The sequence below is a fragment of the Sebastes umbrosus genome, chromosome 18 (genome assembly GCF_015220745.1).
Source record: "Sebastes umbrosus isolate fSebUmb1 chromosome 18, fSebUmb1.pri, whole genome shotgun sequence".
Classification (NCBI taxonomy): Eukaryota; Metazoa; Chordata; class Actinopteri; order Perciformes; family Sebastidae; genus Sebastes; species Sebastes umbrosus.
The window spans coordinates 24,511,544-24,532,662 of record NC_051286.1 but is presented as its reverse complement, the minus strand read 5'-3'; the positions used below and the strand labels follow the sequence as shown (position 1 = coordinate 24,532,662).

The window sequence follows — 21,119 nt, the reverse complement described above, 5'->3', positions numbered from 1 at the left end:
GAAAGTGTGTACACTTACAGAGTGCTGCATACTCATTTATGCATATTCGTAGCAGATTTGTGCTCCAAATATCTACATACTACATCAGTTGAGGTGCATAATTTTAACCATGATTCAGTGGCCAAGTGGTTCCAGTAAAAGAGCTACGAAGATGGCTGATGGCAAACCCACGGACTGAATGGAACCAGGTGCCATGCTATGGATTTGGCTGTACTGTGGTAAAATGGGTTGGAAGATGCAACGTGAGAATCGGCTTACTCACTGCTGAGAAAAGGCGGGGGGAGACTGCAGCAGAAGCAGGACCACACAGACATGTTTCATCCATAGACTGGACATTGTTTGGTTTTAAAAAGTGGCGCTTTGATAGAATATACTCAGGTGAAGTCTGTACATGTGGACAGCTGTTGCCCAGGGTGGCAATACAGACACCTATCACCCTAAAATGAAACATGTCTGTGAGGACTGATGGAGAATATGCTCCCACTATGACACCAGCAGTGTTCTGCACTCATGATGTCAGCTGAACATTTATAGTAAACTCTGCCTTCACAGCTACTGTAAAGTTTATTAATTGATAATAACTCCAGGGAATCAATTACAATCCCAAAGACTTGCGCTATAATAAATCACAGCTCCCCATAATGAAATTAGATCGTACAGCCAAAACCCAGTGTCAACCCAGATTGTTGCTGTGCAGCTGCTGTCAGATCTCTATTCTGATATGCTTGATGGAGCATCAGCAGCAGGGGATGGAAGATAAAGCAAACTGGCATTTAAGTGCCGTCTCAGCGTGAGCCGACTCACCGCTGCTCTCGTCCGCGGCCCCGTCTAGCTGGGGGATGGACAGGTTGGCGAACAGAGAGTTGTTCCCGCTCCACTCCATGTCTTCGTCAGAGGACTCCTGCTGCTCGTCACTGAAGCAGTCCTCTTGCTCCTTCACACCGGGCCTGTACACACAGGGATGACAGGAATACTAGTTCACCAATGCACAGGCACAGCTGACTGCTTCACTGGATGTTGGTATCGCTTCTTACTTATATTACTCGTTCTTAAACTGGGCAGACTAAGCCCAACTTTAACCCCAAATCTTTCACTTTTTTGCTGTGTCAACCAATGTGTATATGATTAAATTGTTTACTAGAGCACAGTGGTGGAAGGTGTACTCAGATGTTTTACATAAAAGTAAAAGTAATACCACAGTGTAAAATACTCTGTTACAAGCAAAAGTCCTGCATTCAAAATGTTACTTAAGTACAAAAGTATGAGAATCAAAATATACTTCAAGTACCAAAAGTAAAAGTAGTCATTATGCAGAAAGTCCCATTTAGAATAATATATATTATGGTATATCATTGGATTGTAATATAGAATTATTGATGCATTAATGTGTTCATCACTTTAATGCAGCAGCTGGTAACGGTGGAGCTCATTTTAACGACTTTATACACTTAATGATATACTACTTAATAATATACCATTGTTTACTAGTTGATTTATGTTTTGTATTAAGAATCTGAATCTGCCAAGTAACTAATAACTAATGTTGTTCAAATAAATGTAGTAAAAAGTACAATATTTACCTCTGAGATGTACATTCATGGAGTAGAAGTATAAAGTGACATAAAATTTAAATACTGAAGTAAAGTACCTCAAAATGGTACTCAAGTATGGTGCTTAGGTAAACAAAATGTACTTAGTTTCAATCCACCACTGTTAGCTGACGAGAGCAAAAAGTTCTTCAGAGATCTAGCCTCTTCATTCTGCTCTCAAAGAACACCAGATTGATGCATTTAACTTTAAAATGACAACATTTTCTTCTGGGGGATCATGAGGGTACGAGGTGCACCCACCACAGTCTATCAAAACCATATGGGAGACAATACTCTGCCTATATTTGTGATTAAACCGAGCTGTTTCAGAACAGAAGGAGGAAATGTGTATTTAGATGAACAACTACTATAAACTCAGACACGACAGGGACAAACTTGCCTTGGTAAGGGAGAGCTGTCAGGAGGCTCGTTGTCCCACCGCTGTGACATTAGCTCGCTGAGCTCGGCCTCTACCTTGTCCAGCTCTGGCCCTTCCTCCTCCTCGTCACTGTTGCAGTGGTAGCTCCTGGCACCGGGAAGGGACTGGGACTGGGAGTTCTGCCTGACGGGGGTCCTGCAGAAACCATCGTTCTCCAGTCCTGCCAGCAAATCAATCATGGCTTGGTCTTGGCTGCTGTCTGCACAGACAACAAAAGCAAAGACATTATGGCTATAAACGAACTACACCAGGGTCGCATGACTTCACGTCACCACCACTAAACCTCCAACTTGTAATTTTATTTTGACCTCTTCTACAAAAGCCTTTCCTCTCAGTGTGACATCTAGCGCAACGTTTGAGTTAAAATAGTTTGCAAGAGCACGAGTATAAAACACAACGAGGCTGTAAAGGTGAACTAGTGAGTAGACGACCTTCCGTGGCATGATGACGTTTAATGTCCCCAACAACCTCTGTAGTCTCATTTAGCCACTTGTTAGCCACAGTCTTCAAAATCCACGAGTGGGGTATTTATTGATGTATTTTATATCGTAGAACAAAACGTTAAAATCTCTTCAGCTTGTGTTAACCACAGACCTTATTTCAGGCCTCTAACTAAAAACCCATTGACTCCAGACGAGGGAACTGGAAGTGCTACAATGCTAACTCCTTTCTGTGTTTTAGGACTCATTTCTGCACCACTGTATAGAATGAGACATTAGAGACAGAAACAAGGACAATCAGGACAGAAACAGTAAAAGAAACATGTTGGATTATGGAAAACAACTACAAAACACGGATTAACGAGCAGCAAATAAGCCTATTTATGATAATAAAGAGGGCTTCACATAAATGCAAGTTTTAAATACATTTGTAAACACAGAAGGAAAAGACAGAGAGCAGACAGTGAGCTGTGTGTGTGGCTACTGTACCTAACAGGGGAGAGTGGTTGGATGTCTGGGAGAGCGGGAGGAAGGTCTGACTGTTCTCCAGGAGACTCAAGATGGCCTCCTCATCAACGACTGCCTCCTCTGGGACTTTATCACCGCTCCTCACAGAGTCTGGGACGGAGGGGATAAGAGCGCTGTTAGCATCACTGGAGCATCACACTTTATACCTCAGGCAGATCCTGATTGAGATAATCTAAACAGAGAGGTCCATCAACACACACACACACACACCGACGCAGCAGCAACACCGTGGTTCAGCATGAGGTCAATGTGTGTGTGCCACTGCTGCTGTCCATGTGCCTGGAGGAGACTTGGAAGAGAGAGTGCCTGCAGATTCGGCTGAAGCTAATCACAAAGTGGGCTATGGCAGCAGCTACGGAGATGCTGTGAAGACGTGTGATTGGTCAGCTTGTGTTTTTCTCCTACATTATGTTGATAAGAAAGGCTCAGTAGTCTTCTCCTTTTTCAGAAACACAAGACATATTTTGTGATGTAAATAGGGCTGTCAAAGTTAATGTGATAATAACGCGTTAACACTAATTCGTTTTAACACCACTAATTTCTTTAACGCATTAACGCAACTTGGGATTTTTAGGTTGAAGCAGGTGAAGGAGGCTAAATAACGCTCCAAAGTTATACAACATTTTTGAGAGGCAAAACTGTCATGGCCATTTTCAAAGGGGTCCCTTGACCTCTGACCTCCAGATATGTGAATGTAAATGGGTTCTATTGGTACCCATGAGTCTCCCCTTTACAGACATGCCCACTTTATGATAATCACATGCAGTTTGGGGCAAGTCATAGTCAAGTCAGCACACTGACACACTGACAGCTGTTGTTGCCTGTTGGGCTGCAGTTTGCCATGTTATGATTTGAGCATATTTTTTATGCTAAATGCAGTACCTGTGAGGGTTTCTGGACAATATCTGTCATTGTTTTGTGTTGTTAATTAATTTCCAATAATAAATATATACATATATTTGCATAAAGCAGCATGTTTGTCCACTCCCATGTTGATAAGAGTATTAAATACTTGACAAATCTCCCTTTAAGGTACATTTTGAACAGATAAAAAAATGTGTGATTAAATTGCGATCAATCAAAATGAAATATTTTAATGGATTGACAGCCCTAGATGTAACACAAAACAGAGTGACTGAACATACATAATGATTACTTCAGCTATTAATACGGTCTTATTCAGTAGTGAGAAAAGGCAAACCTTCAATGATCTTATAAAGTGAATGAAAGGCTGTAAACAAAATGACTTATGTTATATGACTTAGTCCCCCTTTAGTTTTTGACAAAACAATCTCACCTCAAGGTCCGTTTAATACCAACTGTTACGATCAAAAGCTCCAGATACTCTGTTTCAGCATTTTACCAGTAGAAGTTTCACGCATTCCCAGTAGTAGTAGCTTGATCTTCCTCACCTGGCTGTGAGAGCCTGTGCACCTCCACAGCGTTAGCGGGAGTACACGGCAGTCCCTCAGGGGTCAGGGGGTCAGAATGGAGAGTCATTTCAGCAAGAAGATCCTCTTGGTCCTCCCCGTCGCTGACAGACGAACCTTGTGTCCTGAGCACAGGAAGACAGACATTGAGATAATTTCTGCATGATGATAACTCCTGCTATGATGACACATTTTAGGATTCTTTTTTTCTTCAATTTGAGCAAGTCCTAAAACTCAAGGACACCGGGAACAAACAGAAAACATAAACTTTGATTCATTGATGACTAGAATTACAGCCTTGTGGTTGTATGCCTCCGCCAAACAGTCAAGGCAAGTTGCAGTTTACATCCATGTCATCACTTCATCATTTTATCCTGTTAGACATTTGTGCAAAATAGTCAAAAATAGCATATGAACTCTTGAGTTATGGCCAAAAATGTGTTTTGTGAGGTCACAGTGACCTTGACCTTTGACCGTTGACCTTTAACTACCAACTTATCAGTTCTTCCTCGAGTCCAAGTGGACTTTTGTGCCAAATTTGAAGAAATTCCCTCCGGGCGTTCCTGAGATATCAGATTCACGAGAAGAGACAGCTGGACGGACGGGTAACCCCAAAATGTAATGCCTCGCTGCCACGATTGTTGCCGGTGCGGAGGAATAAAATCTGATGATCGCCGGTTATGCGATTTGCCCACTGCAGCGTGATGTCGGGCTGCGTTTCTCCAAAAGTTTATTCTGTCTCTACATTTCTGCAACAGGCAGTAACTGAGCTAAGACAACCGGTTTAAGTTAAATATACTGAAAACAAGCACACAGATCAAATGCGTGCAACACACGAGCATCAGCAGTGCAGTCAGCTGGACTGTTACCTGAATCACAGAGCAGAGGACCTTCTGGTAGCCGCCCCCCATGCAGTCATGTTTTATTAGCATCTCTTTACTGTGGCTCTTAATCAGGGGAAGTGCTCTGTTTACTCTCTGTGTGTATCTGTACACAGAGGTGCTGTGTGTGTGTGTGTGTGTGTGTGTGTGTCTGCACATGTGTGGAGAGCGTCTCTTGTCTGCTAAGCGTGTGTGTGTGCAGCTAAGTGGTGTGTGTGTGTGTGCGTGTGTGTAGGAGAGGGAATATGAATGGAAAACGGGCAGGCAGCCAGCTCTGGCTTTGTATCCCTCCAGATCGCTCTCAGCTACAAGCTGCCTATCACGCTCCCTCACCATGCTGCCCCGCTGCATCGCCTAGCAACTCACCGCTTAGTGACTCTGAAATATTGAAATGGAGACGAGGCAGGCGGCCGCCGCTCACAAGTGGAACTAATTTCACAGGAACGGTCATAAAAAAAAAAAAAAGACGAAAATGAGTTCCATTTTAGGTACTAGTCCTGAACTGATCCAAACCCTGTGTGGAAGAAGGTCTTTCACATCTGATTAAACAGCAGAGGCTTCAAGGTTAGAGCCTTGAGCCCAAGAGGTTACAGGTTTGAATCCCACAATGAGCAGGAGAAACTGATGAAATGCCCTCAAAGCTACTGATTCAACCCCCTGTGGCTCCAGTGACTGTAGCCATGCATGTTCAACGGGATAAATTAATGCTTGTACCCTTTTTCCTCCAAGTATATATGCAGGTTTTTAAACATAGGAAATGGTTGATAGACTCCATTCCCATTGCCAATAGACCAGCAGTAGACGAGTATTGTGGTGTGTCACGTTCAACGTCGCGAACACGCCGGAAATGTAACGTGGTTATATCTTTTTTATATCGGTTACTTATTCAGTCTCTCTTTCAAACTCTAAAACCAGAGTTGGTGACTGGAACAGTCGAAGGACTAACCAAGATGGTTTTGATGGGTTATATTATGTTTCGGTCGAGTTTAAAGTGTGTTTCGATGATCAGCGAGGTAAATTTACTGTTTTTCCATTGGAGTCTGGTAGCTTTGAGGAGAGCATATAACGACATCTAACACAGTGAATTAAGGGTTTATTTCAACCAAACCAGAGTTGGTGATTGTTGGAACAGTGGAAAGACTGAGAAATATGGTTTTGATGAGTTTTATTCCGTTTAGTGTGTTTCTATGATCAGTGAGGTAAAATTACTGTGTTTTTCCAATGGAGCCTGGTGGCTTTGAGGGGAGCATATAACGGCTGTTTCTTTTCACATCTAACTCGGTGAATTAAGGGTTTATTTGGACCAAACCAGAGTTGGTGATTGTTGGAACAGTGGAAAGACTAACAAAGACGGTTTTGATTAGTTTTATTTTGTTTCTGTGGAGTTTTAAGTGTGTTTCGATGATCGGTGATGTAAAATCACATTTTTGCCCAATGGAATCTGGTAGCTTTGAGCGCATATAACAGCTGTTTCCTTTCACATCTAACTTGGTGACTTAAGGTTTTATTTGGACCAAACCAGAGTTGGTGATTGTTGGAACAGTGGAAAAACTAACAAAGACGGTTTTAATGAGTTTTATTTTGTTTCTGTGGAGTATGAATGAAGTGTGCTTTACAATGATCTGCGAGGTAAAGTTACTGTATTTGTCAATGGAGTCTGGTGGCTTTGAGGAGAGCATATTCATTTTATGTTTTGTACGTAAATACATTCTAATAATTGTCCAAGTCGCTGTTGATTTCATTTATTTCATATTCACTTCAACGCACCACACCAGAAAAGGGGCGAAAATTAGCGTGTCCACCCGGGTGTCATGTTTCCACCACTACTGATTGGAGCTGGAGCCAATAAATATGAATGACAATTTTAGCCTTTCCTACTGAAGACAAAAGCCAGATGTTAGTGGGGGTTTTTGTCCATTGCGAAAGGGAGTTTAGAAACACATAGTGATGAAACACACTGAGAACGCTGTGTGGACAGACGATGTCTGAGCCCAGCAGCAGGCCAGAGGAATAAAGTAAACACTCCTGTGGAATCCGTCCAGATAGAGACACAGACACTTCTCTGCATGGATGAGCTCAAGGCTTCTTGCTCTTACTGATTAATCCAACCTGTTAAATGACGTATGATTTTCAGAGGTGATGAATGATGAAATCGTGGCTGTAAACATATGAAATCTATGTATTTATCAGCTGACATCTCGCTGCTATTCCAGAGTTTGTGGTTGGGATGACAGCGGGAGGGATTCTACTGCAGTCTCATTGTCATTCAGAGAGTCGGTTCTACCGGGCCATATGAGGAAAGGCCTCCAGAGAGTCAGCGTGCACGTGCCACTGTCTGGCTGTCTCTTAATTAGTCTGCTAGCTAACGACTTTAGAGGCGACGAGGGAGCGAGCCTGGCGGGCGTCGGGAGATTACCGCAGCGATTAACACATTTCGCTATCAAGCCACGCCCCCCCGCGCTGCCTTTACTGGCTCTGCTTTGATGTGACAGTTTGAATGATGGACCAGGGGAGGGAGGAGGAGGAAAAAGAGAAAGGAAAGATACCCTTCTGCTGCATATCATTGCGCTGAGGTAACAGAAACCGCCTCCTTTTATTTATGAATATTTTGATTTTGACATGTTGTAATATCTGATGAAATGTTTCTGATGAATTAAAGGAGGAGCTATAGTAGGCATAATGTTGCATCTTGGGGTGGGAGCATATTTTCATTTGACTATTTACATTTAAATTACGGCAACTTATTTTTTTGTAATTTCCCATTTGTTGTCTCAATGCAACACTGTCAAGTACATTTTATTTATATAGCACAATATCACAAATTTCCCTCAAGGGGCTTTAAAATCTGTACAGCATACGACACCATGGACGCTTAAACCCTCGATTCAGAGAAGGTAAAACTCCCCCAAAAGAAACTTTAACAGAGTCACTCACTGGAAATACTGAACACAGGTACATTTTATGGTCTAAAGCAGTGGTCCCCAACCTGGGGGAGGAGTCCCCTCAAGGGGGAGGTGGGAGGCAGGATAATCTGACGGTTCACAAGATGATTACAGTATAAACTAAGGCGGTCAAAGTTAACGCAAATTTGTTTTAAGGCCACTAATTTCTTTAACGCATTAATGCAATTTGAGATTTTTAGGTTGTAGCTGCTCAGTTTTAAAGCTAGAGTGAAGATACTGGTATCATATGAAACTAGAAAACCTAAAGAATCCATTGGTACCAACCACGTCATACTAGTCATATGAATAACGCTCCAAACTTACGCAAAATTTTGGCGAGGATAAACTGGCATGGCCATTTTCAAAGGGGTCCCTTGACCTCTGACCTCCAGATATGTGAATGTAAATGGGTTCTATGAGTACCCACGAGTCTCCCCTTTACAGACATGCCCACTTTATGACAATCACATGCAGTTTGGGGCAAGTCGTAGTCCCTGTTCGGACATGGTATTAACATGCGTCCTGAGTTGAGTGGACGGCTCTGAGTACAGGTGTGAATGCACTCGAGACGCATTGAGATCGGATCGCTCAGACCACATTCAGAGGTGGTCTGGGCCACATATGGCCACATTCTTTCAGCACTGTGTACACAAATGTGTCCTGGGCAAGCCCCCAGGAAGTGCCCCTTTCGTCGATCCCAACTTTCGTAGGGGCCAAACGGCGGTACTGCAACTTCCGTGTCCGTCATTGGGCCCAAAAATACTTTCTCCCATAGACTTACATTGGGAAAGAGACGTCTGTAACTCAGCGGATAACTTTTTTTTTAGGTGAATAAACTCCCCAGTACGAACACTCTAATAGTCCTTATTTAAAAAGTAACTAATAGCTGAATCCAGAGTTATTTCACTTCCTCCGTTCATGTGAGTGAGACCCAGACAGAGGCTGGAGCGCAAGTCGTGACGACGGCGTGACGTTGGGACCCCGTGACCGATACATGTGACCGACTGGGCGCTACTCCAGACGGAAGTCGAGCCATTTAGGCTTCATGCGCTAATGAGCAACTCTCATAGGAATGACCGGGGCCCCGCCTCCAATGCTGCATCCAGTTCTCTTTATACACCCATGGTCCTGGGCCAGATTAAGGACCACCTACTCAACTGACGTCCCGCAGAGATCCGCGGGGTCTCACTGCGCTACTCATATGAATAGATAGGAAGACGCGAGCGCTTGTTTGCCTCGTAGCATGGAAACAGCTTCTGTGCTCTACTGTATCCTGTCGGTACAAATGTGTTTTATTAAAATATATCTTATCTATAGGCTACATATTTACAGACTATCAGACTAGGAACAGGAAGTGCATTAATATCATACTGTCGGAGATGTGTCAGTGTTTTTGTTCCAGTGTTTTGCACGGAGCTGACACCCGTCCGCTCGCTCTCATCCCCGGCTCTCTGAAGCTCTGTACCCCGCTGTTGTCTGGCAAAAGCAGCGGTGTCTGCGGCACGGAGGTCCCCAGGGACCGCCAGTACAATAACCTTTTATTTTGATGTTAATAAAATGTACCAGAATTCACAAATATGTAGGACATCACTACTGACATTCCTGTAATATTACGTCACAGCATCTGCTGTATTAGCCGTGTGTTTACTACGTGTTTATTTGCATATGGAGCGGGGAAGTGAGATCGGATCACAAGTGGCCACTGAAGACACATGTTGAGACGCATTCTAATGCCAGGTGTGAACAGACATACTTAAAGCTGTCCACTTGTGTTCGGATCGATTTACAGCCATACATTATCAGTACAGCCCAATCTTCAAAAAATATTGTTCCCCTCAAAAACATAATCCGTGCAGTAGAGGGTTAAGAGAATGAGAGTGATTAGAAATAGCACTAAAAATGTTTGAGGCCTGGACTGAAAACATGCAAGATAAAAAGGTGAAAAAAGAAATTTCCAGCAAAGCCTGCAGTGCCAAGTGAGACCTTGAGAATAGAGCAGCAACAATAGCAATGCATAATAGAGTAAGGGGAAGCCAGCAGACAGGAGGTGGTGAGCTGCGTGTGTGAGTATTAACAGAGAGACAGTCAGGCAGTGGGAGAGCTGAGAGCCGCCAGCCAGCTCTCTGGGAGTGTTTGTGTGTTCCATCACTCAAGCCGAAAGCCCACACCGCAGTACTTCCCCCTCTCTCTCCTCTGTTCCCGTCTGATATCAGGAGGTTAGTGAATAGAAGCCATCTGGATCTGATGCGGAGGAACGCACGGCCGCCCAGCCAACTGTACTTTTATTTATAACAGGAAATACTTTCTGCCTGTTACACCGTGGGAGCGGGAGGGAGGGGTGTGTAACCTCGTCGACATCATTTCATTCTCTCCTTCCCCCTTCTCTCTTCGCTCTCTCTCCACCCTCTTGCTACATCTGCTCTGACTTCACTTTCTCAATCCCTCCTTCCCATGTCACTCCCTCTCTCTCCCTCTCTGCCCTGAGAGGACAGAGACACTGACGTGAAGCGGAGAGGCACAGGGGAACTGAGGACACGCGACGGCTTCATTACACTTCAACACAAAGAATCAAAGACGAGAGAAACTTGTGATGAATGTGGTCTGACACTGTGGGAAGCATCTTGTGCTTATTTTCAAACACTGTGTCTCTCATCCAGCTTCCTCCCAGCGTCTCTGTCTTTCCTCAGTGACACTGGGACGACTGTCCAACAATGACTTTCAGATTGTATTTGTCCTGAAACATCTGGTGAGCCCCGTCCCGTCAATCCCGCCCCCAACACGTCACCGCCGACGACAGATCGGAGGAACTTACACGTCAAACTCGTTCTCCTTCAGGATCTCCTTGAGCCTCTTCATGAAGATTTTCTCGCTCTCCGTTGAAGTGACAAACCCATGATCTGGAAAACATCACACAAACTATTTCAACACTGCGTCCATCATTCCTGGAAACTGTTCAAATATTGCAGTTTTTTTTCCCTAGACCTCAAATTCTTCGCTACAATTGAAACACTGTGGTCAGTAATTGACGCTGAGTATGCCGGTAGTGGTTGCTGTCAGTGGAGTTATATCTCATAAGCACAACAATAAAATGAAACTGGGTGTAATTCTACATACCATTATTGAACAACAGATTATTTCCAAACTTGTGTGTGTGTGTGTGTGAGACGGACACACACGGACAGTTCTGAGAATGACGAGACTCTGACTTGTGTGGGTAATGGAAAACTCAAACACTGTCCTCCAAACAAAAGACACATAACTGGCTAACAAGGAGCTAAACATGATGAAACAATACAGTTAGCCGCAGAAGAATTTGCATTGCCTCAGAACACTGTCAGAACTCAGAAAGACTAGTACAAATGAAATGAGACCAGCTCACTTTCGGTCTTATTTTCATAGTATTGGCCATTTTCTCATCTGAGAAAACAGCTCTACAAATACACCGATCAGCCTTAACATTATGACCACCTGCCTAATATCGAGTAGGTCCCCCTTTTGCTGCCAAAACAGCCCTGACCCGTCGAGACATGGACATCCCACAGATGCTCGATTGGATTGAGATCTGGAGAATTTGGAGGCCGAGTCGACACCTCGAACTCGTTGCCGTCCACATGATGTAAAAGAAAACGTGACTCATCAGACCGGGCCACCTTCTTCCATCGCTCCGTGGTCCAGTTCTGATGCTCACGTGCCCATTGTATGCGCTTGTGGCGGTGGACACGGGTCAGCGTGGTCACCCTGACCAGTCTGCGGCTACGCAGCCCCATACGCAACAAACTGCGATGCACTGTGTGTTCTGACACCTTTCTGTCGGAACCAGCATTAACTTTTTCAGCAGTTTGAGCTCCAGTAGCTCTTCTATTGGATCGGACAACACGGGCCAGCCTTCGCTCCCCCCACGTGCATCAATGAGCCTTGGGTCTGACCCTGTCGCCGGTTCACCTTCCTTGGATCACTTTTGGTAGGTCCTGACCACTGCAGACCGGGAACATCCCACAAGAGCTGCAGTTCTGGAGATGCTCTGACCCAGTCCTCTAGCCGTCACTATTTGGCCCTTGTCAAAGTCACTCACATCCTTACAGTGGCCCATTTTTTCTGCTTCCAACACAAAGTTCAAAATGTTCACTTGCTGTCTAGTGTATCCCCCCCTCTGCCAGGTACCATTGTAACGAAATAATCCATGTTATTCACTTCACCTGTCAGTGGTCTTAATGTTATGGCTGATCGGTGTACGTTTTCCTCGAAAGTTAGTTGTGTAAAACCCGTCTGGTGTATTGTCTTTCTTTCTCCATCTGACTTCTTTTTAGAAATGTTGCCCCGTTCTCAGATCTCAGCTATTAACTTGGTGAGAACAATGTTAGTACCTCACCAAGACTGAAGTTATAATAACCCAGAATTATTCCTCAAAGGATTAGTCTGGTGATATTCTAATGTTTTCTTATTGCCAACCAATATCGTGAATTTACCAAACCAACAGTGAATGTATCCACTAACGAGTAGTGTGTGTGTATCACAGCCTGATATCTCTGCTTCCTCTGTACCATAGAGCTCCATTATAAAACACATCAGTGAGCCACACTGTTCCTTCACCACCATGAACACACACACTGTAGTTTATTTCGGCTCAGTCCCACATACACCGTCCTGCTGCCACAAACACTCACTAGAGCACCAAATGTGGATTAATCCGCTGCTAAAAATAGTCCTTAAACTAATAGCTGCATTCCAGAGGAAATTTGGTTAAAACTTTGAATTTCAATGGAAGATATCAAGCTCAACCTTATGGAGAGCATTTGGCTGGAAGACTGTTAGTAGATTTTTTATTACTCCTGCTCTGAAGTCTCATCATTCAGGCTCTTCCAGCTGCTGGAGGAACTGGGGCTCCCAGGAAGCTAACCATTATCACCTGTTTTGGGCCTGTCCAAAAGTAAATATTTTTGGCGTAAGATTTATACAGAATGAGTTACTATATTTGGGACAAACATAGCTTTTAAGTGGGACAAACTCCTGTTTGGTCTTTTACTTTTAACATCTCCAAATATTAAAACAAAAACGTCCTTTTTTTAAATTTTTCTTTTTTTCTAAATGTACATTTTTTTAATAATTATTTATTTGATCATTTTTTAAAATAAAAAGCACCCCATGTTCTATTTTTGTGTTCTATAATTTCATTGTAAAAAAATGGAAAAGTTGGTTCACTTTATATTTGTATCTAATTAAGTATGTTTTATGTAAATGTCAGTTTGAGTAAAACCAAAAATGAAACCAAAAAAAAGTAAAATAGTCCCTAAATTCACTGTTTGATTAACATTAGTTAAATCCTACAGTGACCAGCTGTTTTGGGTAATAATTTGGATATTAGTAAAAATTAAACTATATTTGTGACCCAAGATCCAACTTAAGGAAGTCAGAAAGTATTGAGAGACGGACTAACATTGTTGGTTTAAGTCTTACTCTTTTCATGGGATTTGTTGACAATAACAAAAATATAGAGTATCGCTCGCCTTATCCTATAAATAAACAGCTACCTTGTAGGTTGGTGGCATATTTACAATCTGATGACATTTCTGTCAGCAGTGTTTGAAAGAAGCCCAGAACCAAATCAGCATAAAATGGACACAAAAAGCAAAGTAAAGGAGTTCCTTGTGCCTCATGTCATGTCTGACTGTGTTCATGTCTTTGATAGTAAAGTGTTGTGAACAGAGAGTTTCCAGTGTGGATGTGCTCACCTTGTGACTCGGGGGTTTCTATCTGGGAAGTCTGGTTCTTCTCTCTCCTCCTCTGCTTCTCGTCCTCCCAGATGGCCTGCAGGCCCGGGTTCCTGCCAATCTGATCTGGACACGGAGGACAGTCACAGCACAAAGTGTCAGCTATCACACTCTGTAGCCGTCTATACGAGGAGTTTTTAAACCTCCAACAAAGACAGGTTTTCAACTGTCAAATCCAACCCATACATACTGTAGTTATATTTTCAACAGTGCAGGTTTAATACATGGCTATAGAGCAGATGGAAAAGTATGAGTCAGAACACGAGCGGTGCCTGCCCTGGAGTGGCCTCTCTTCACTCCGTCTCCACTCCAACACAGATGCTTGTTGTGGTTTACGATTCTGTGACCAGGCTGATCTAGATCATAAGGACTCGCTGCACACTTACAGCCTCCATGGAAGTTAACGCACAAACGAACATCCAGCAGAACTGGCTCTGCCGGGGGAACCTAAGGGCCTCATCCTGACAAGGACATCTTTACTGATCTGCTCTTTTTAACGCTGCACCAACAAACTCTGTACTCGTGTGGCTTTAAATGCCAGTGAGAATGTTTGACTTTAACGCCAAGAAACCAGCAGCACACCGCACCCTTGTGTTTACCAGCACAGCTGGTCCGTGATCGGCTTCGACTGAAGGGCTTAAAAAAGGCAAAAAGATCCAAATTGTGTCTTAAAACTTGTTTAAGAGCATTGTTCTGATTGACACTGTGGACAAAGATGATTTTCCCACCTAAAGCCAGAAAAAAGAGCATATCTTTGGCATCCCAGTTAGGGAGAAGATAGCCGACAAGATGGGTGTATTTATATATATTTTAAAACCATGCCAAGTTTTTAGCTTTATCAACACGTGTCGACTACTCTTCTGATCCACACGGGGTTTTTTTTCCACCATGGCAAGAACAAGGATTGGCTTTCTCTTTCCCTCACATCCACACATTTTTGTTTTAAAACACATAACTTTTGCTATATTTATGCCTAGCATCTACACTACTTCAGCGTTGTAGAACCCCTAAAACGATGATGCATTTATTTACTATTTTTGTAAACATCTTCTCATTTTTTAACTGTTTACAAGCTGCAAATTACAGGCGTTGCTGACCTTTTTGTCTGTGCCAGCAGTTGGCGTGCAGTTAAATTCTACATTTTATAATGATGCTACTGCCTACATGCGCAGAAAACAAGCTATTATTTGAGCGATTTGCGACAAATCCTGTGTCCCGGGGCGTTATCGGCCCTATATGGAGCGCCGGTTTCGGGTGAAATAAACATGGAAGACCTTCCTTTTGTTATCTATGCTCATTTTGTTCTGCATAACTATTGTGAAGTTCACAAGGAAACTGTAAACGTACAAAAAATAAATGCTGCTCTCCAATACGACAGGGACTACCAGCCCCACGGCAGAGCTACGAGTGTGAGAACAGACAACAACGAAACCAAAGGGAAACGGGTGAGACGTGTTGACCAAATTTCTTGACCCATAATGTTGTAAAACTTTGATTTGTAACTGTTCATTCTTAAAGTAAATTTGATTTGTGTGAGAGAGAGATAGATGGTCATGTGATATGCGTTTTCAAACGTGTTGGACGTATGGACGGAGTTTATTTCTGAAACGGTGCTAAAATGCTTGTGTGCATGGAGATTGTTTTAAAACGGAAACGTATTCGTGTGGATGTAGCCTAAAATAAAACAAATCCAGACGTATAAAACCTTTAAATATTGAAAACTGCAACAAAGAGGCCAAAGACAAAGTCACTAAATCCTGTGATTTAGGCACATTCTGCGGAGAGATGCATAACCAAATAGATGCAATAGCTGCACGTGTTCTGGGTGTGCATGGCTTTGTCAGATAATGCCATCTGCTTTATGGGTTTTGTTCAGTTCAGTGAAATATCCCTCCGCCCTGGATTCATCTCTTCCTCTCTCTCTGCTCCCCTGTGACAGGGGGTGTTAGGTCAGCTCCACGGTGTTTGTGTTGAGGGCTGCTAATGGATTTGATGTGTGGAGATGGTCAGAGGGAAATGCCCTGAGCAGTTCTGTCAGTCACGTGCTGCACCTGAAGCACTGATGATTCAGCAGATGACCTTTCACCTATCCGTCACCTGTCTTATATGTTTTTGATCGGTACCTCAACTTCAATCAGCACATTACGAGTCTTGTTCCATCCTGCTAATCCTCACCCTCATTTCCTCCCGCCTAGACTATTGTAATTCATTATTTACTTTCTTAACCGATGCAGCAGTCGCCCGTCTACAGTTGGTGCAGAACGCAGCAGCAAGACTCCTCACAAACACACTCGACGTAGCGAACACATCGCTCCAAGTCCTGCATACCAATTACACTGGCTTCCCATTTGTTACCACAATTCAATTTAAGATTGTATTGATTACATCCTCTTACATGGTCTGGCTCCGCTTTACATTTCAGAGGTCTTAACCCTTTAGTCTGCTCCGAGACCCCTAAGATCAGAAAATCAAATGCTGTTAAAAGATCCACGGTCCAGGCTTAAAATAAAGGGGAACCATGCTTTTACCGTTTTAGCTCCAACACTGTGGAACAAACTCCCTCTCAGTGTCTCAAAGTTTAAAAAGCTTTTAAAAACACCTGTACAGACTGGCATCTGTATAATATCCTTTATTATTACACGGCTGTGTTGAATACTCGATTCTGATTGGTCGATCACGGCATTCTGCGGTCTGAAATTTCTTTATAATGGACCGTTGCTATGAGCGCAGTTCTGATGTCAGACTCTGGCAGACCGTTTTTGTATCAAATTATTGTTTTCTTCAGTAAGTAGACGTGTAATAAGCGTTTCTTTCATAACAATGAGCGGCTTGCTGTACATTATCCCTTACAAATTTGTTGTTGTACTTTTACATTTTGTTTTATCTCTCTGTGTTTGACCACTTCATAAAATCCCAGTTTATCATATTTGTTATTTATTACAACACTGGCACAGGCAGTTGGAGGGATGTTGTCCTGAGAGATCTTACTTTCGATTTCCAGGCGGTTGAGGACGTCTACAGCCACAGCATCGACCTCCAGCTCACAGGTGCTCTGCTTCTCCACCTCATCCAGGACCAGGGAGCTGCAGGCAGACACAAACAAGTGCTTTTAAAATACTTCAACGGGTACTACAGTAAATTATGTTGTACTGCTGCTTAAAAATTATTTTTTGATATATGAAGACGAAAGAAAGTGGGATGGGACAGGAGGATTGGTGTAAAAACACATCTTCCAAAATGATGAAAACATTAACAAAACTTAAAACAAACTAGAAAAGTGCACTCAGCAGAGTGCAGATCTCCACCATGTGTGTCTCCCTCTCCCAAACAAAGAAGAGTTGAATCTCTCTCCTGGTTCCATTAAAGGTCCGGTGTGTAGATCCGGTGTTTAGGTCCTGGTGGTATCTAGCGGTGAGGTGAGGAGATTGTGACCAACTGAAGCCTCTTCCGTGTGCCAAACGTGTTGGAGAACTACAGTGGCCGACGCAAAAACACGAATGTCCCTCTCTAGAGCCAGTGTGTGGAGTGTGTGTACGAGAGAAGTGAGTGGTGAAGCGAGAGCGAGACAGCGAGAGCGAGAGCGAGAGCGAGAGCGAGAGCAAGAGCGAGAGGCGGTGGCGACGGGAGCGAGTGACGTTATCGACTCCGGCCCAAGCAGGAAAAGTTAACAGTGTTTGGTTTGGCTGTTCTGGGCTACTGTAGAAACATGGCGGTGCAACATGGCGGACTCTGTGAAGAGGACCTGCTTCCTATGTAGATAGAAACGGCTCATTCTAAGGTAAAGAAAACAACTACTTTTATTATCAGGTGATTATACACTAAAGAAAATATTCTTATTAATATTATATTCCAATTCTGCTAATAGATCCCACTAATTGTTACACATTGGTCTCGGCCTTGGTTATACTCCCGAAGGGACAAATACACGGACAGCTGCGGACACCATGGATGCATAGTAGCTCTGTTTATACTACTTTCTGGAGTATGCGTATCATACATGTACAGTAGATCGCTACGCTACCACTTGAAGCGTAACGGCCGCTCAGACCTGTCAACAAATTGGTGGTACGCAGACGTCGGCACCGAGCCTACACGTACACCCTCTGATGACAAAATTTATGTCACGCAATCCCTCGAGTACTCGCGGAAAGTATAACTTTAGCTTTACAGTCAAGATGGCGACAAAGATATTAAAAAAAAGGGATTCATTCAACTTGTATCGTGCCTAATTATTCTGCAGAAGCTCTGTTTCAAAATGACACCAAACTTTTCTACGGTGTCAGTTTTTGAGCCAAAACAAAGGCCAAAATGTGGCCTGCATCAGACTAGGTAAGGCTTGTTATTTTAGCCAATTGCTTGAAATGCTACTGAAGCAGTCGTTGATCGGTTGCGGTTAAGAGGAGCGAGGAGTCAGCGGTCAATGACGGTATAATCACTGCAACCACGAGAGGTCCTTGAGCATAGACTCCAAAATGAGCACAAACATTTTTAGGTATGCAAAATTAGCAGTGGACAGACAGACAGGCACAACCAAACGCATCATCTCCCCACAATCTTACCCCTGGCGGAGATAACTACGGGCTATTAGCATTTCAGTAAGACCTCATCCATTTGACAAAGAGAGAGAGAGAGAGATGGGACAAACTGTGAGAAGAGAACAGTCTCTTGCAGAACGAGTGATATTCAGCCTTTACTGTCAGGACATTCACTCGCAGTGAGAGCTAATGCTGCCGAGGCTGGGACTCACCAGGGTATGGCGTTCTCCTCCCAGCGGACAAACGTGCCCCCCAGGGTGCTGTCGTTGAGCTTGGAGGTGCAGGGGCTCTTCCAGGGGCTGATGCTGGGACGACTGCTGGGAGTTGGCCTGTCTGGGTTCACTGCTGCGTCTTCTAGAAAAACACACACACACACACACACACAGGCACACATGGTACAGTAAGGAGCCGTCAGCTAGTCAAATACAGATCTAGTAGGGTAACAAAAAAAAGCACCATCATCACTTGCAGAGCTGCATCTCAAATTAATCTTCAGGTTCCCAGCTTTCAGATGATGTACACCACTTCTATGTGACAAATACTGTTGATCTGCCATCTCCTCCTAAAGACCCCCTGTACCCCGCCCCTACCCTTCTAAAAAAAGAGGACGGAATGGTAAGGGGTTAATTGATATAGCCATGGATTCTTCTTTTATTGCTCTTTGATTTCAGTTGTTTCTCCATTTAATGTATGTTTGCCTCAGCACCATTGAAAACGAGGGCTCTCCCTCAATGGGTTTTAAATAAAATAAAACAAATCATTGTGTACCCAAACCTGCAGCAAGTATAGTAGGTCAACGTTGAACCAGGAAACTGGATTGTAAACTGTGTTGGATTTTAAAACGGACAGCTTGAGTAATCATTTTATAATGTTTAATGTTTTTTGGCTAACCTGGGGTTTTGTCTCAGACCGGCTCAGGTTTCCTGTCCAGTTGGACTTCTTTTTTTTTTTTTAGAAACGTTGCTATTAACTTGTTGAGTAAATGCCATTATCAATGATACTAAAGTTTGCCAGAACTACAAGAATAAGTTAATATTCCCGTGAAACTATGCAGTTATGTATAGGTATAATGAGTCACCATCATTCTGGGTCATTTCGAGGACACATTCTACTTGTAGTTTAGACGCTTGAACTGTATTTGAGGGGAGTGTTTTAGCTGTGTGTGTGTAGTGGACTTCAAAAACATATTAAGGCTTCTATTCATCTCAAACTGAGCCATTTTATTAGTCTAGTCCCTTTTATTATTCTCCCACTTTATCCCAGATTAAGAACTTTGCTTTCAAGTTCTTGAGGGGGTAGAAGAAAATGTAAACAGGTGTAGGTTTTATCGGGGTGTTTTAGATTCTCTGTTGTACGCTGCATTGATTCCATTGATTGCATCAGTGTAGAGGTGGATCAAACATGGGAACCCTGCTTTAGTCGGGGGGAAGTCGAGCGTGAGGATTTAAAAAAAAAAGAAAAAAAAAGAACTTTATTAAAGTCAAGTGTGGAATTTCCTGTCCTGAATCATTAATGCCCCTCCTATGTGATGGTGGCCCCGCTGGGCTGGATGCTCTCTGGGAGTGTGAGGAGAGAGAGAGGGGGGATGAACAGCCATGATGAGCGGAGGTACTGGTCTGAGATTAGGACTAAGCTGTGATCAAACAGAGTTAAGTCTCCATCAGGAGGAAGTAGAGATGGGCCTGTGAGAGGCAGGTTGACCCATGATCTGAGAGAGGAACCCCTCGGTCTGCCACTCCCACTGTGAGGCCCAGGTGACTGCTGGGTTTCGGTGCCTGAAGAGCAGACCCGCTGTCCTCACTGAACACACACATATATATATATCAAATGAGTGTGGCTCTGCTGTAGCTGCTGGTAGATGGTCATTCTGAGCAACACTTCAGCACAGAGCTGGCCAGTTCAGAAGTTACACTTACTAAACAGTAAAAGAGACACCAGGCTCCATGGTGCTTATTTCATCTGCTGGCTAAGGACAAGTAAAATAAAGGATCTCCTGTCCAACCTGAGGACAGAAGGAATGTGACAGGATATAAAAGCAGCTGCTGTGCTTCGTCAATGTTTCTTTAAGTGAGATGACCTTTTGCTGAACAGCAGCTAACTGAGGCCATGAATGACAATTACCAGCTAATGGCTAATTAAGCTCATCATTATTAAGTCTCCTGGTGATGTACAGCGTGTTTACTTCGTATTTTATTTTTTTCATAAAACAATTGAAAAGTTTATCTGAGACATGCTAAATCATCAGCGTAACAGTAGCACAAGTAGAGAAGAATACCTATCTATGTACAGTTTGTTAACTAAAGCTAACATTGGCCACTATTTGCCTTTTACACTCAGTCATTATATCCACATTACTGATGATTCTCAAAAATATCATGTTGTAAATATTTTGTGAAAGCACCAATGGTAAACCCTACAATATCGTTACAATATCGTTACAATATCGTTACAATATCGTTGCAATATCGAGGTATTTGGTCAAAAATATCATGATATTTGATTCTCTCCATATCGCCCAGCCCTAAGCTGGGTATAGAGTTGCTAAAATTAGACAAAGCCAACACCAG

The 21,119-nt window shown here is 43.2% G+C and overlaps 1 protein-coding gene across 4 annotated transcripts in view; it reads right to left on the bottom strand.

Annotated features, from left to right (window-relative positions):
* The window catches only part of rev3l (REV3 like, DNA directed polymerase zeta catalytic subunit), an 88,200-nt gene that overhangs the window by 27,618 nt on the left and 39,463 nt on the right, over positions 1-21,119 (bottom strand). For 3 of the 4 annotated variants that reach the window (XM_037751702.1, XM_037751704.1, XM_037751705.1), the window contains 8 exons: positions 18,765-18,906; positions 17,006-17,100; positions 13,979-14,083; positions 11,062-11,146; positions 4,409-4,551; positions 2,958-3,086; positions 1,990-2,227; positions 805-947 (listed from right to left, as the gene is read on the bottom strand). In XM_037751702.1, coding sequence (XP_037607630.1) covers positions 805-947; positions 1,990-2,227; positions 2,958-3,086; positions 4,409-4,551; positions 11,062-11,146; positions 13,979-14,083; positions 17,006-17,100; positions 18,765-18,906 — 1,080 coding nt within the window. The remainder of the gene's footprint in view (positions 1-804; positions 948-1,989; positions 2,228-2,957; positions 3,087-4,408; positions 4,552-11,061; positions 11,147-13,978; positions 14,084-17,005; positions 17,101-18,764; positions 18,907-21,119) is intronic. The other variant, XM_037751703.1, reaches the window with a different exon arrangement.